Genomic DNA, 15,420 nt, shown 5'->3' with positions numbered 1-15,420 from the left:
TTTCGAATGTTATATGAGTTTAATGACAAAGTTAAGCAAATAAAATCCATTTCCATCATTTGGTAAATCCATATAAGCAGAACAAAAATCACACACGTGATCAGGTCTACTTAACAAAATATAAATATTTCTCACACGTTGATTGATATGAGTAGTGTTTGACAAGCACAATAAATATATTAGAACACAAAGAAATAACACCATATACAGTATAAGGCCATATGAAAACTAAAAACCGCTAAACAAATCATCATGAATTCAGGTTCACCGCAATTTTTCCTACATTGCTTCAAACTAATGTCATAATCGCACTGTATTTCACCACCAGCACAAAGCGGCTCTTCCTAAACCAAACAGGAGGTAAAAAAAAAAAAAAAACCCAAAACTTCTGGGTGATTTTTGTAAAGGCCAAAAATGCAATCTCATATTCTTAAAACTAAACAAAACCATCACTTGGAGTTAGATTCAAAGTTTGTGCCGATACTTGGTCTGAAGCTTGCCTGTGTAATAAATAAGTCATTTAATCACTGAATAAGTTTTAATAATAATGAATGAGTTTTCAAACCACTCTAGCAACATGATCTTAAACACTCTGGTCGCATATCTACCACAGTTCTTATCTGAGCTGTGTTTGTGCAGGAAAACACAAACGCGCATTGCATAATGTGCCCATGATTTGAGATTAACCCTACATTGATGCACACAAGCCACAGGCGAGCATTAATTTCCCATGGAACTGCCGTGTACGTGATTTCAGCGACATCTCAAATGAACAAATGCATTTTTTTCCCTTTTTAATTCTGTGCAAATTAGGTGTGTATGACATGGTAAAGCTCCAAGTCCAGATGACTGGCTGGAATAATTTCTCAACAATCAAATGAGGCGCGAGATGTATCTTTAGCTCCCCGTTCACAACTTTAACTGCTATAAGTGACCATGGTTCATACAGTATGTACAGCTTCTCATAAATGTCTAGAGACATTCTGAAGAAAAACGCAGCCTGGAAGGAAGTAGCAGAGATTGTCGGTGCATCTGATGAGCGCATGTAGCTAATACAGTCAGCATGTTTTGATAATCTGTTGCTAAGCTTGTACAAATCCTAGCATGTAACATGTAAATCAAACTTGAATACACCCCCCCCCAAAAAAAAAAAGTGTATATAATTTATATAGTGGGCTGCCAGCTACACAATTCTGGCCACTCCCATTTCTCATCGAGGTAAAAGGAAAAAAAAAAAAATCTGGACGCTGCACGCCTACAAGCGACATTGTGATTATCGTCCGCCCAGCCGAAACAAACTCCAAGCGACACCAGTGACTTGTGTGAACGTACAGTTAGAATCACTGCTTTATATTTTAACGAGTTCTTGGTTTTTTTTTTTGGGATTTATATGAAAAATGCTACATTTTTAAATAAAACTTCAATTCATTCATTCGACATTTCATCATGCTTCGACAGACTGTGACCTTTCAGAAAGCTTTGAATGAAGAACATCGTTTTGTTACAATAATTACTAACAGTGTCGTCAAAATCATTTGCATTTGTCGTTCATATGGTTAAGCTGGTATGTAACATTCTTTGGATAGCATTTGGTCTAAACAGGCACCTAGTAATGAAGGTACTGATCCATGTGTTTATAAACGGCTCGTACATTAGAAAAAACAACAAACAATAAATACAGTGCATTTATACGCTTCTTACTAAAGAAGCCATTTCAGCGCCAAAGCAAACAGAGTAGAAGGAGTTTTTTTTTTTTTTTTTTTAAATCAAGGCCACTAATCGTGACACTTTCTCTACCACCAGTGATGTATTTAGTAGAGATCAGTGCCCAGAGGCAGTACAAATAAAATAAACTGTCCGAAGGCTGTTTCAATGATAAATAGTTATCCATGTTTAGCTCATATAACCCCTGGTCATTTGTTCAGTACAGTTTTGTTTCGAGGCATTTTAATTCGAACCTGGGAAGCACCCATGAGAGATTTGGTTTGCCCGTGTGTAAGGCAGTGTAGGATCGGGTGCAATTTTAGCAGCAGAGAAGAAAACCGAGTTATGCGAGCCTCAATACTCAGGGGAACGTTCGACAGTGAGAATTTCAATGGACCCTGTGTTCTGTTGTTTTTACCCTCGAAGGAAGCGGGATTTAGGATGGCTACGGTGCAGTGGTGGGCTCTGGACAAGGCAATGTGGACTGGCCTCACGTTCTGGACATGTCGACCCGGCTGAGAGCAAGAGCCAGCTCCAGATCCTGCTGCTCCTGGAGGCGGAGCCTCCTCAGACGCTCCTCCTCCTTCTTACTCTCTCGCTTGGCCCACTCCAGCTGTTCGACTTCATTTCCGAACTAAGACAGAGCAACAGGCAGAGTGAGGCTTGCACCAGCCATGGCAGAGAAACACAGTACACACACACACACACACACACACACACACACGTTAAAGGAACAGTCCACCGTACTTCCATAATGAAATATGCTCTTACCCGAATTGAGACGAGCTGCTCCGTACCTCTCCGAGCTTTGCGCGACCTCCCAGTCAGTCAGACGCGCTGTCACTCCTGTTAGCAATGTAGCTAGGCTCAGTATGGCCAATGGTATTTTTTGGGGCTGTAGTTAGATGCAACCAAACTCTTCCGCGTTTTTCCTGTTTACATAGGTTTATATGATCAGTGATATGAAACAAGTTCAGTTACACAAATTGAAACGTAGCGATTTTCTATGCTATGGAAAGTCCGCACTATAATGACAGGCGTACTAACACCTTCTGCGCGCTTCGACAGCGCATTGATATCTGAGCTCCGTATCAATGCGCTGCCGAAGCACGCAGAAGGTGTTAGTACGCCTGTCATTATAGTGCGGACTTTCCATAGCATAGAAAATCGCTCCGTTTCAATTTGTGTAACTGAACTTGTTTCATGTCACTGGTCATATAAACCTATGTAAACAGGAAAAACGCGGAAGAGTTTGGTCGCATCTAACTACAGCCCCAAAAAATACCATTGGCCATACTGAGCCTAGCTACATTGCTAACAGGAGTGACAGCGCGTCTGACTGACTGGGAGGTCGCGCAAAGCTCGGATAGGTACGGAGCAGCTCGTCTCAATTCAGATAAGAGCATATTTCATTATGGAAGTACGGTGGACTGTTCCTTTAAACATGCTTGCATACATGGCAATGGATGGATCGATTGGTGGATTTCAATGAAGGATATTTTGAGGTGATTCCAAAAAAAAAAAAATCTAATTGATCAGTTCAAAACAATGAAAATCACTTGGTGTAAAACATTTTTTTTTATACCACAGCACTGTTGAACTGTCAAATTTGGTTGGTCAAAAGACAGCAGCTCTGATAACAGCTGCCAGGTTTATCTTAATGGCATCGTTCTAATAAGTCTCTGTATGAATTGCTCATTCACAGGCACTTGTACAGTGGCGCGCCACATAATCTAAAGCTGAACATAAATGAATAAAAGAATGTGCTGCTACCGAACAAAGAAAATCATTGATATGCTGAAGTATTCAGTAAGGAGATGTTTAACATTTCTGGAAGGAGTCTCCAGTGTCAGCACTTTGTAGCAGTCTAAAGTCTTCAGGACAGCTGACTTCACTCTTTTCTCAGTAAGAAGAAACGCTGCATTTTTGCCTCAATTTAGAAAGGGGAAGAAAAAAAAGGAATAAAAGTATTTGATGGTAAGAAGGTGTGTCCCCCCCCAAAGAATTATTATTATTATAGCATTTTTCACAAATTGTTCCTGTCATTTCGCCCGTTTTTTTACATTCTAAGTGGAAATGATTTGGTTGGACATTTTGTATAAAGCTTTTATTTATCGAATTTGCAAAAATTCAAAATAAATGCTCTGTTTCTCAAAATCCAGTGAATGTGGATAGAATAAAACAGTTATTCCACTCAATCTCGTCGTACATGGATTATAGACAACTCGGTGCTACGTGCCTCATCGGCTATCAGCTCATGTACGACTCGATTTCGTGGAATAACTGTTAAATTAGTTGCTTTTACATAAGTGATAACAGGAAATCACTTATATTGCACAAGCTCAAGATTAAATGTTGGTCTAAAAAGAATAACATCGTTCATTAATAAATTAATAATTGGCAAATTGCTGTGGTATAAGAGGAATAAAACACTTCAGGACATGCTGTTATTGGTAAAGATTTTATCAATTCCGGGGGGGAAACAGTGTTAATGCATCACACCACACTAACGTTGATTATTTTCCTGCATTGTGGGATGGGTCTGATTGCAATGAGGCATTTCATTTACAGTGGAGGTGCGATTTCTTTACACCGCTGGAAAAAAAAATCAAATCAGACAGTCCCAGTTGTGCTACCACTTGAACACAAACCCCATGCAAAAATAATCATTTAAAATAAATAAATAAATAAATAAATAAAATTACGTCCCCCACGTACCGTATTTTTCGGACTACAAGTCGCACTTTTTTTCATGGTTTGGCTGGCCATGCAACTTATACTCCGGTGCGACGTATACATGTTTTTTTTTTTTTCACCGCGAGTAATAACGATAGTAACGATTAGTAATAGGCTACTAATATTAGTTATAATAATAATAATAATAATAATATAGGCTATTAGCAATAACGATAGTGATAGTATTAAAGATAGTAGTAGATATTTAAAATAATCAGACTAGGCTACTTACAGGGCAAAGGGCGCATTATCACTGCTCAGCTGTTTGTTTATTAAATAAACGATGCAGTCGCGCAGTAACCACGCGCCGCTTATCAGATAGAATCACAGATTCTATGGACAGAATAACCCTTCAAAAAAAGTGCGACTTGTAGTCCGGTGCGACGTATATATGTTTTTTTCATCTTCATAATGCATTTTTTGGCTGATGCGACTTAAACTCCGGAGCGACGTATAGTCCGGAAAATACGGTACTTTGGTTTTTCTTAGTATGCTGAGAAAGCCGTCATGGATTTGTAAGTTTCCAAAATGTAACTGCTCTCACTGATGTGCATTTTAATTTTGTGACAGGAAATCAGTATGACTTGAGAAGCACTGCTTTTATTTTTCACGTCAGTTTAAATATGACAGCTCTATAAAAATCACATGCAATTATGAATGAATAGTATATACAACCCCGATTCCAAAAAAGTTGGGACAAAGTACAAATTGTAAATAAAAACGGAATGCAATAATTTACAAATCTCAAAAACTGATATTGTATTCACAATAGAACATAGACAACATATCAAATGTCGAAAGTGAGACATTTTGAAATTTCATGCCAAATATTGGCTCATTTGAAATTTCATGACAGCAACACATCTCAAAAAAGTTGGGACAGGGGCAATAAGAGGCTGGAAAAGTTAAAGGTACAAAAAAGGAACAGCTGGAGGACCAAATTGCAACTCATTAGATCAATTGGCAATAGGTCATTAACATGACTGGGCATGAAAAGAGCATCTTGTAGTGGCAGTGGCTCTCAGAAGTAAAGATGGGAAGAGGATCACCAGTCCCCCTAATTCTGCGCCGACAAATAGTGGAGCAATATCAGAAAGGAGTTCGACAGTGTAAAATTGCAAAGAGTTTGAACATATCATCATCATCTACAGTGCATAATATCAAAAGATTCAGAGAATCTGGAAGAATCTCTGTGCGTAAGGGTCAAGGCCGGAAAACCATACTGGGTGCCCGTGATCTTCGGGCCCTTAGACGGCACTGCATCATATACAGGCATGCTTCTGTATTGGAAATCACAAAATGGGCTCAGGAATATTTCCAGAGGACATTATCTGTGAACACAATTCACCGTGCCATCCGCCATTGCCAGCTAAAACTCTATAGTTCAAAGAAGAAGCCGTATCTAAACACGATCCAGAAGCGCAGACGTCTTCTCTGGGCCAAGGCTCATTTAAAATGGACTGTGGCAAAGTGGAAAACTGTTCTGTGGTCAGACGAATAAAAATTTGAAGTTCTTTATGGAAATCAGGGACGCCGTGTCATTCGGACTAAAGAGGAGAAGGACGACCCAAGTTGTTATCAGCGCTCAGTTCAGAAGCCTGCATCTCTGATGGTATGGGGTTGCATTAGTGTGTGTGGCATGGGCAGCTTACACATCTGGAAAGACACCATCAATGCTGAAAGGTATATCCAGGTTCGAGAGCAACATATGCTCCCATCCAGACGACGTCTCTTTCAGGGAAGACCTTGCATTTTCCAACATGACAATGCCAAACCACATACTGCATCAATTACAGCATCATGGCTGCGTAGAAGAAGGGTCCGGGTACTGAACTGGCCAGCCTGCAGTCCAGATCTTTCACCCATAGAAAACATTTGGCGCATCATAAAACGGAAGATACAGCAAAAAAAGACCTAAGACAGTTGAGCAACTAGAATCCTACATTAGACAAGAATGGGTTAACATTCCTATCCCTAAACTTGAGCAACTTGTCTCCTCAGTCCCCAGACGTTTACAGACTGTTGTAAAGAGAAAAGGGGATGTCTCACAGTGGTAAACATGGCCTTGTCCCAACTTTTTTGAGATGTGTTGTTGTCATGAAATTTAAAATCACCTAATTTTTCTCTTTAAATGATACATTTTCTCAGTTTAAACATTTGATATGTCATCTATGTTCTATTCTGAACAAAATATGGAATTTTGAAACTTCCACATCATTGCATTCTGTTTTTATTTACAATTTGTACTTTGTCCCAACTTTTTTGGAATTGGGGTTGTATAAAATGCACATGCAATTACAATCTCACTACACAAATGAACGACCAGGGAAATGACCAATGAGAACTGTGATGCACCTAAACCCCAACTCTCCATTTGAGATCCGTTACAGTCACGTGTGCTTTAGCTTTTCATCCCAATCCACTCAGCTACACTCAAGTTATCGAGAGCTTACATGTGGATATTATCTGAATGCATTGCTACATACAACAGCTGCATACGAAGTTAAAAGGTTATAAGGCTTCCCTCCACCGTGTGAATACCAAATAAATCCGTTTTCACACTTGAGGTGAAGCAAATTTTGTGTTCTCGTCGGGTGGAGTAGATGCTCGCTGTGGTTAACACTCAGGCATATAGAAAACTGGGCTGTGGGTGACCCAAACCCCTGAGCTGACTTACCTTCAAATGTTCAGGGCCTGAGAGAAAGACACATTATGACCATTCTAAAGAAATCAGGATGACATTTGATTTAAAACAAAACAAAACACCACAAACAAGCTCATGCTACACAGGAGGACATGACAAAAACACACCCCACTTGCATAGCAAACACATGCAAGGGCTTTGCATGGTAAAATAATAGCATGCATAAGCTGCAAGCACTAAATGCACTAATACGGCACTTTTGCGCTGACCACTAAATCGTGTCGGCGTATTTTAGACTTACCTTAACAGTAGAAGTCAGATCTACTACAGAATTACACAAAATCATATCATTACTATCAACAGAAATTAAATCTTTAAGCTTAAAGTACGAGCAGGTTTATGTGTGTCTAATATGCTGGTGAAAGAAATAGTGAAGTAAACAGCTAGTGTAGTTTTCAAACCACAAGCTATAAGGAGACACATGATGCGACGTCAGACATAAGGAATGACAAGTTGGTGTTTGATACTTGGCTCAGAATGAGTGCGAGGTTTAACTTACGGAACTTCCTGTTTTCACTCTGAGGTTAAAAAGTCAAATTCACGCATTAAAGAGGGCATAAAGCCTGTATGCCGCCTATAGGATCTATTTATTAAAACAGGGCACTTAAGATGCATAAAATCGTGCCAAAGGCAGCGATGTGCATTAAAGGGATCCTCCAGTGGATTCATTCTCAAACTTATTTTAAGTAAAACCACGGTGTAAACAGAGAACAGCCAAGTAACCACTACCTGACGTCATCGTGTACATCAAGCCCATCTGGCATTTTAAAGAAAATTCATTGTTCTCAAACACTATTTGATCTCCGAAAATGAAAGTTTGATTTTTTTTGAAATCTGCGACTACTTTTACTTAAAATAAGTTTGAGAATAAATCCACTTAATAATAAGATTTTCTTATTTCGTGTAACTGGAGCTTAAAGTGCCATTCCACCATCGGATGTATTTTTTTGGCATAAAATACAATATATTTTATGACAACATGACTAGACAGAGAAATCCTTTAGCTTCAAAATGATACATCAAACATAATTTTTTGACAACGACAAGTATATTAATTTTGCGACCAAAGTCACCTACCCTTTTAATTTCCAAGCGGTAGTGAAACGTGATGTCATCGGCAGGTTCCCCTTCTTGTGTACAGATTATCAGCAATGGCGGATAGAACGCGATGGTCAGCTTCGGAAAAGAAGCGAAGGAAAATAGCAAGTGATGCCCAAAGGAGACGGTCGATGGCGAATATCGGCACAGCAATCGACAAGTGGAAATCGCGTTCTATCCGCCGTTGCTGATAATCTGTGCCACGTCACACGTGACGTGGTACACAAGAAGGGGAACCTGCCGATGACATCACGTTTCACTACCGCGCGGAAATTAAAAGGGTAGGTGACTTTGGTCGCAAAATTAATATACTTGTCGTCAAAAAATTATGTTTGATATATCATTTTGAAGCTAAAAGATTTCTCTGTCTAGTCATGTCGTCATAAAATATATTGTATTTTATGCCAAAGAATACATCCGATGGTGGAATGGCACTTTAAAAGGAAAACTCCACCCTGAAAAACATTGTTTATATTGAAATGATGCATGTAGTGACTGGTTTGCTCCTGTGTGTGGCGCTCAAAAACTTAAGTGATAACAACGAGGTTTTGACGTTAGCTCCTTTAAAAAAAAAAAAAATGAATGAATAAATAAATAGAGAGAGAAGAGCTTCTTTTTCCCATTTTAATGAGAAATCCAGTGTAGTGAAGACTTTGGTGCAGAACGTAATGCAGCTCTATGGCAAAGTCAGCGCTGATGTTGGTGTGAGCATGAAAGTTGAAGCTTTGGACGCTGATCGGTTTCTCATGTACGGTACACTTGAAGAGTTGAGAGCGCTGGACAGACTCCAGGACTAATCAGTGGGTTGTCAAACAGCGTTTCGGTTTATGTAGGAAAACCGTTACTCAACTAAAGTAAGAAGTAGTATAAACAAAAAATTTCAACCGTGAATTCGATCATAAATATGCAGACTTCGGGGCACACTTTCCTTTAAAGTTTACTTGTTAATCTTAGGATCATGGTATACCGACAAGTGAAAAACGACTGGATTCTTATGAACGACAGTGCGCAGGAGGCAAGCAAGGTCAGGCAGACACAGCAGGGGGCTGGATGCACGGAAGAGGAACACGAGTAAAACAGGACGGTTAGGACCAGCGGGGTCGACAGGTCTGGGATACTGCTGGTTATCCATCAAGACATGAACGGTGGGTGAGGGGGAGAAAGAGCATGCTGGGACTAAGACAAAATAACAACGTGGCTGCAGCTAAGGGTGAACAATACAATACAATAAAACACAACAGAAAGCAGCACGTGCTGGCATGCCTGCGGGGACACTCATTGCTGGCTAAGCTGGACGCACCGGCAAGGGTTAACTAGACTCAACTTACGGCTCTAAGGTCTGTAAGAGCAAGAGAGTCTGTTAAGGTGGATCTACTGGGCTGCGACGAAGACAGAGCTCCCTCATACGGCTTCGGAAAGTGGGGCACACCGAGCGTTTGTCTATGAGCGGCAACTCCCGTACGATTTCCTGCTGAACCTGTGCCTAAAACAGTTCAGAAAGGGCATCAGTTAGAAAAACAAGTGTTCAAAAATCACTGTTCATATGTTCTCTGTGACTCCCTGACCCCTGAGCAGCAGTGAGATCAGGCCGTGGAGCTTTTTAAAAGGGTTGACTTGCGGTGTACCAAAACCAGAGCAATGGTTTCATTTCTGCAAATTCAAGCCACCTTTCAAAACCAATTACAACGCCTGTAAGCTGTTACAACAACTGTTGACAAACACAACACAAGATTGTTGAGCCATAGGTTTTGTAGTATACAGTCCTCTGCAGCTCTGCTTCAGTCTGTAGATGCTGATGCCTCAAAAACATTGCTGAGAGGAAAAAAAAAAAAAAAGGAATGAAGCTGCTGATGTGGTTTGTAAAAAATAAAGCATCACTATCAGCGATCACCCGTGTGCCACACTCCAAGTGCAAAAGGTCGCACAGCAGCTGCTCAGCAAGTGAGAGACTGGTTTTGGGCTTCCTCTGTTTTTCTCACGGGTGAGGCACAGCACATAAGCAAAGGGAGGTTATTTACTGAAAGTTGCAGAGGAAACAGAAAGCAGCGAGAGAGAGAAGTGAGTAGAAACTGGCATAGATGATTTTAGCCACCCATGAGAACCTCAAGCTACTTCACAATCTTCGAAGCCTTCAACTGTGCTGCATCGTTTATGGCTCAATGTCTTAATGCTCTTTATAGATGCACGCAATCATTCTTTCCTTTATAATAGATAGTCGAGTGCAAACGTTTGCACACCCTTGAGACAAACTGAAGAGAACAAGACTATCAGAAAATATATCATTTACCTCAAAGCTATTAATAGTGTTTGGAGGGGTGTGTGCGCCAAATGACATAACTCACTTAAATGACCTTCCCTTTGCCTTTATAACTGCCTCCAGTTTCTTTTTTACCATTAGAATTTTTTGTACCATTAGATTACAACAGCTTTTGATCCTCAGTTGTAATCTTCAGCTATTTGTTTAGTACGGAATTGATTTTATTTATTTAACAGTGACTTGAAACTCTTTTTATATGTAAATAAACTGCAAATTAGATATACAGTTTCCTTTATTTCCTATCTGTAAACCATGGTTGGGGTGTGTGTGCAAATTTTTGCACTCAACCATAAACGACACATTAGAAGAAATGCTGTAAAAAAAAAAAGTTAAGCCAGGTTAGTAAATTAGGGAGAAGTATCAGTACTTGTAATAATATTTGCAGTAGTAATAACAGTAACGGTGAATATAGTATTAGCATGACTAGTAGTTATAATAGTAGTAACAGGATAAACATTAATAATAATAAATCAACAATAACAACATCGGTCTCGTCGTTGACTCCAGCCCCGTCTAGTCCAGAAGGAACTATCTAAAGTGGGCCACCTTGCGCAATAAATACTGCAAGCTATATACACCCTAGGAATACCGACCTATTCGCCAGAAAGAATCCAAAATAGCAAGGAATTGATCAAGAAGAAGCGATTTTTGTTGAAATGCTCATTAAGGCTTAATTAGTCCATAACCTCATTAACAATTAAGCAAATCTGGGTAGAAACTATATGCACCCCAGGCAGACCTACCTACCTACCTTCCTGCCAAAAAGAATAAAAATATCAGTGAAGAACAGAGAGAAGAAGTGATTTTCGTGAAATGTGGACGACGCCAGACAACACATGATGGCATAAGCTCATCGCCTGTTGGCTGGATGAGCTAATAATGATAATTAGTAGTAGTGGTAATAGTGGCAAATGTTTTTTTGTTTGTTTAACGTTACTCTGCAAAGCATTCTTGACTTGGTGAAAGGTGCTATATAAATTAAAACTACTTGTTGTTGTAGTAGTGGTATATCTGTGAAGATACTCAGTCATCCAGGTACATAGTAATCTGTGGTTGGTAGAAGAGAGCAACTGGACTTGCTTGAAAAGTCTTGAAGACGTTTCGCCTCTCGTCCGAAAGGCATCCTCAGTTCTGTCTAATAGGGAGCATCAAGTATTTATCCTCTCATGGATCATCATAGAATCCGAATCAGAATGCTGATGGCTGCATTGTAGGTGGCTGATAAAAGATGTCTTGTGGCCCTTTTCCACTACCCTTTTTCAGCTCACTTCAGCCCGACACGGCTCGCGTTTCGACTACCAAAAAACAGCACGACTCGGCTCGCTTCAGCCCTGCTTAGCCCCTAAAACTCGCACGGTTTTGGAGTGGGGCTGAAGCGAGCCAAAGCGAGCCGAGTGAGGCTGGGGGCGTGAGCAGACACTCCCCTGTGCACTGATTGGTGAGGAGGAGTGTCCTCACATGCCCACACACGCCCCGCGAGCACGCTGGGATCTGTAAACACCGTAAACCCGGAAGAAGAAGAATTACGAATTACGAGAATTTCTGAAGCCTTATGCGCCTCGCCTCATCTATACGCTCTTGCCAGTATCTGTTGGTGTTGTCGGTGACAAGCCACAGAACCAAGACCAGCAACACTAACGACTCCATGTCCTCCATGTTTATTGTTTAGTATTCAGGTCGTGAGACTACCGCTTAAAAGCTCACTGATGTCACTGTTTGCGCTGCTTAACGACATCACGTGACGTCCACCCACTTTCGCTAACTCCACCCAATGTGTCCACCCACTTCCAGCCAGCACGGTTCAGCGCGGTTGTAGTCGAAATGCAACTCCAACAGCCCCGCTCAGCTCGACTCAGCACGGCACGGCACGGCTCAGCCGCGTTTGTAGTGGAAAAGCGGCAATAGACACCCACCTCTGTTCAGTGATGGTCGTTCCAGGTTGACAAAAATGAACGATCCTCTCTGGCTAAGATGTCTGACAGTTTTCTGAAAGTCCTCTAAGTTACTACTAATAGAAATAGTAGTAGTAGTAGCAGCAACAGGAGGTGAGGATACAGAAAGAAGTGTGTTATTTATTTATTCAAAGATGCAAAGCAGAAATAGAGAGAATACACTGGCATTGACGCTTTTAGCCAGTCGTGGGAACCTCACACTTTTCTGTAGGGTGTGAAGTGTGTATGACGGTCAAATTCTCACACTCTCTCTCTCTCTCTCTCTCTCCTGCTTCATCTCCACGTTTCCTCTCTTCAGTGATATGAGCAACAGTGCAGCACCCCACCCATGTCTACAGCGACAACAGAAAAACAACTCAGTCTGATGCTGTACACACAACAGCACAGCACAGCACAGGGCTCCAAGCTATGCCAACAACACAAGAGTGAAAGGTCAAATCAATTGTTGTTCTATATACAGAACCGGAGAGAAATTCGTGTGGCATGTCCAAGAAACAGAAGCTGAAACAAATCCAAAAGAGATGTGGATTAATTAAGCACAGAAATGATTCACGGATACCTGTGGATGCCTATTAGAACTATAGTTAGGCAACTGACCTTAGCCTTTTAATTTACAGTACAGTCTGGAATGCTTGGACCCTTGAGGATGACACTTCTGATCTTGTTCAGAGTGGTTTTTTTTTTTTAAATATAACACCTGATTTTCTTCATCAGCTAATTTCGTATGTTAAAAGAACGTATGCCCCTCCAAGAAACCCCTATCTGACCCCTCTGTCGAATGCAACCATGCACACAACAGATAAGCCAGAGGTCACAAGATCAAAGTGGGGAAAAAAAAAAAAAAAAAAAGCAACAGCGTAGCACAGAACACATGGTTTTTGTGGTTCAGCGGGTTCTGCACCAGCAACCAAGGGGTTGCCAGTTCAAATCTTGGGTGTGGCACCAAAGACCTGCTGACTCAGAATGAAAGCAAATGTTTTTAAATGTCTTTTCCCTTCCTTATACTGCTGTTCACTTCTCCCCAAATTATTGTTATGGGCTTGAAACACACCTTCAAAAAGTGGGCCATTAACGAAGGTCAAATAAAAAAAATAAAAAAAAAAAGGAAAAAGTACGGTCCATTTCATGGCCAGTGTGTGAGCGAGAGAGAGACTATTCCACTTTGTCCAGTGTTATAACTCCTGTACTGTAGAGTACAGGTGCATTAGAGGCAACCAGACTACACCCACGACAGTCTGCGTGTGGATGCTCAATACATCTATATGCCTTTAAAAGCACAAGTGCAAGAGGAAATACCGAAAGTCGATCTTAATGCTGTGCTTCGTTGATTATTGTGCAATTTCTGGTAGCAGACATCAGTCAAGGAAACTGGATGAGCACCAAATGGTAAAAGTTTGTGGATTATGATTTTAAATCCAAGCTTAGTTCATCGTGTTTAAGAGGGATGTGAACGGGAATGTCGCTTGAGCTTCAAAATTAGATACCGATGATGGAGGAATGAAAGTGGTTATGACTGAAACGTTGGTTAAAATAGAAGTGGATCTGTTCTGTAAGACGAGGAGAAAATACTACTTCAGCAATGCTATTAGTGCAAATTAGACTCTAGGCGTTTCCTGCTACTGAACAGCTAGGTTCAGCTAATTTCGACAAAAATTGTTGCCTATGCCTTTGACAGAGTGGTAATCGACAGACACCACAAAAGACACCATGTCTCTTACTTCATACAGTAGCACTTATCACCATCAACAATATCTAATTATGGTGTGTGACAAACGGCTTTGGTGCAAACGAACAAGGTTCGACACGTGTGTATACGTACAATAAATACATTACACACACACAGACACACCACACTGTAAAGATAATAAAATAAATCCATTGGATCTCTCTCACACACACACACACGAATAACACTCACCATAAGGAGGTGGTGCTGGTCTGGCTGGTGCAGGTTTTTTGGGTGGAGGCAGTGGGTAGGTGGGTTTTCGGCCTGCAGGTTTCCCACTGGAGCCCTTCAAAGATGATACAGATTTATGAAGGACAATACGGACTGTGTGAGCATGGTACAGAACACGCCGGAGAACTATTTTTAAGGCTGTGCCTCGTTAAAAATTCCCTGAATTATCCTCGGGATTCCAGATAAAAGGAATAAATGAGCAGTTATGGGCAGATGATAGATAACGAGCAGCATGTAAACTACCAGTGGTGCAAAATGTACTTGTGCTTTCCTGCGGGCTGATTACTGAATAGGCCGTTTCACCAGTGACCTCCCTCCTACCTTTGACATATTTCCAAAGTCTGCAAAGCCACTGTTTCCGCCAAAAGAGTCGAAAGGGTCCGTTGAAGCAAAGGGATCTATGTTTTGGGGGGGAGGGACGGAAAAAGGGGGAAAAAAAAAATTAGACAGACAGACATGATGCATTTTATTACTTCTCATACAGGTACAGAGGTATGCTTTTGTTATTTTCTCTCCATTACAGAAACACACACACACACGCCATCAGGTCAGCAAACAGCGTCATGAACAGTCCGGGAGTTGAACGTTTTATTTTAGGCACGTGGCTTTACTGTGGCTGCACTGTTTCATTTTCCATGACTACTCCTGAAAAGCCTGCTTTCAGTTCCCCCGCGAGATGCTCATGACGTATGTCTTTAATTAACTGATTATAGACTTAAGTAGAAGCAGTGTTCGATGGAGTGTGGCAAACAGCCCTTATCATCTATCTAGCGCTATGGAACACAGTTTATGACTTCATGAATAAAACAGTAAACAGACAGAAAGGAAACACAAACGAAAAAAAACAACAACAACATTATTTCTATACAATGTGCTGCTTGTGTTTGCGACCACAGAATTGGCATTCGGTAAGACGATATTAGATGTGGAAACCCCTCTGTTTATTCCATGA

The 15,420-nt window shown here is 40.8% G+C and overlaps 1 protein-coding gene across 6 annotated transcripts in view; it reads right to left on the bottom strand.

Moving 5' to 3' along the window:
* Positions 1–15,420, bottom strand: part of eps15l1b (epidermal growth factor receptor pathway substrate 15-like 1b) — a 69,992-nt gene continuing 54,572 nt past the window's right edge. For 4 of the 6 annotated variants that reach the window (XM_060906313.1, XM_060906316.1, XM_060906314.1 and 1 more), the window contains 4 exons: positions 14,790–14,866; positions 14,430–14,523; positions 9,571–9,725; positions 1–2,338 (listed from right to left, as the gene is read on the bottom strand). In XM_060906313.1, the coding sequence (XP_060762296.1) occupies positions 2,195–2,338; positions 9,571–9,725; positions 14,430–14,523; positions 14,790–14,866 (470 nt within the window). In that variant the 3' untranslated portion in view covers positions 1–2,194. Of the gene's footprint in view, positions 2,339–7,385; positions 7,409–9,570; positions 9,726–14,429; positions 14,524–14,789; positions 14,867–15,420 lie in introns of all 6 variants that reach the window. The other 2 variants (XM_060906317.1, XM_060906318.1) reach the window with 2 other exon arrangements.

This window comes from Neoarius graeffei, chromosome 23 (genome assembly GCF_027579695.1).
Source record: "Neoarius graeffei isolate fNeoGra1 chromosome 23, fNeoGra1.pri, whole genome shotgun sequence".
Classification (NCBI taxonomy): Eukaryota; Metazoa; Chordata; class Actinopteri; order Siluriformes; family Ariidae; genus Neoarius; species Neoarius graeffei.
This window is presented reverse-complemented; position numbering and strand designations above follow the sequence as displayed.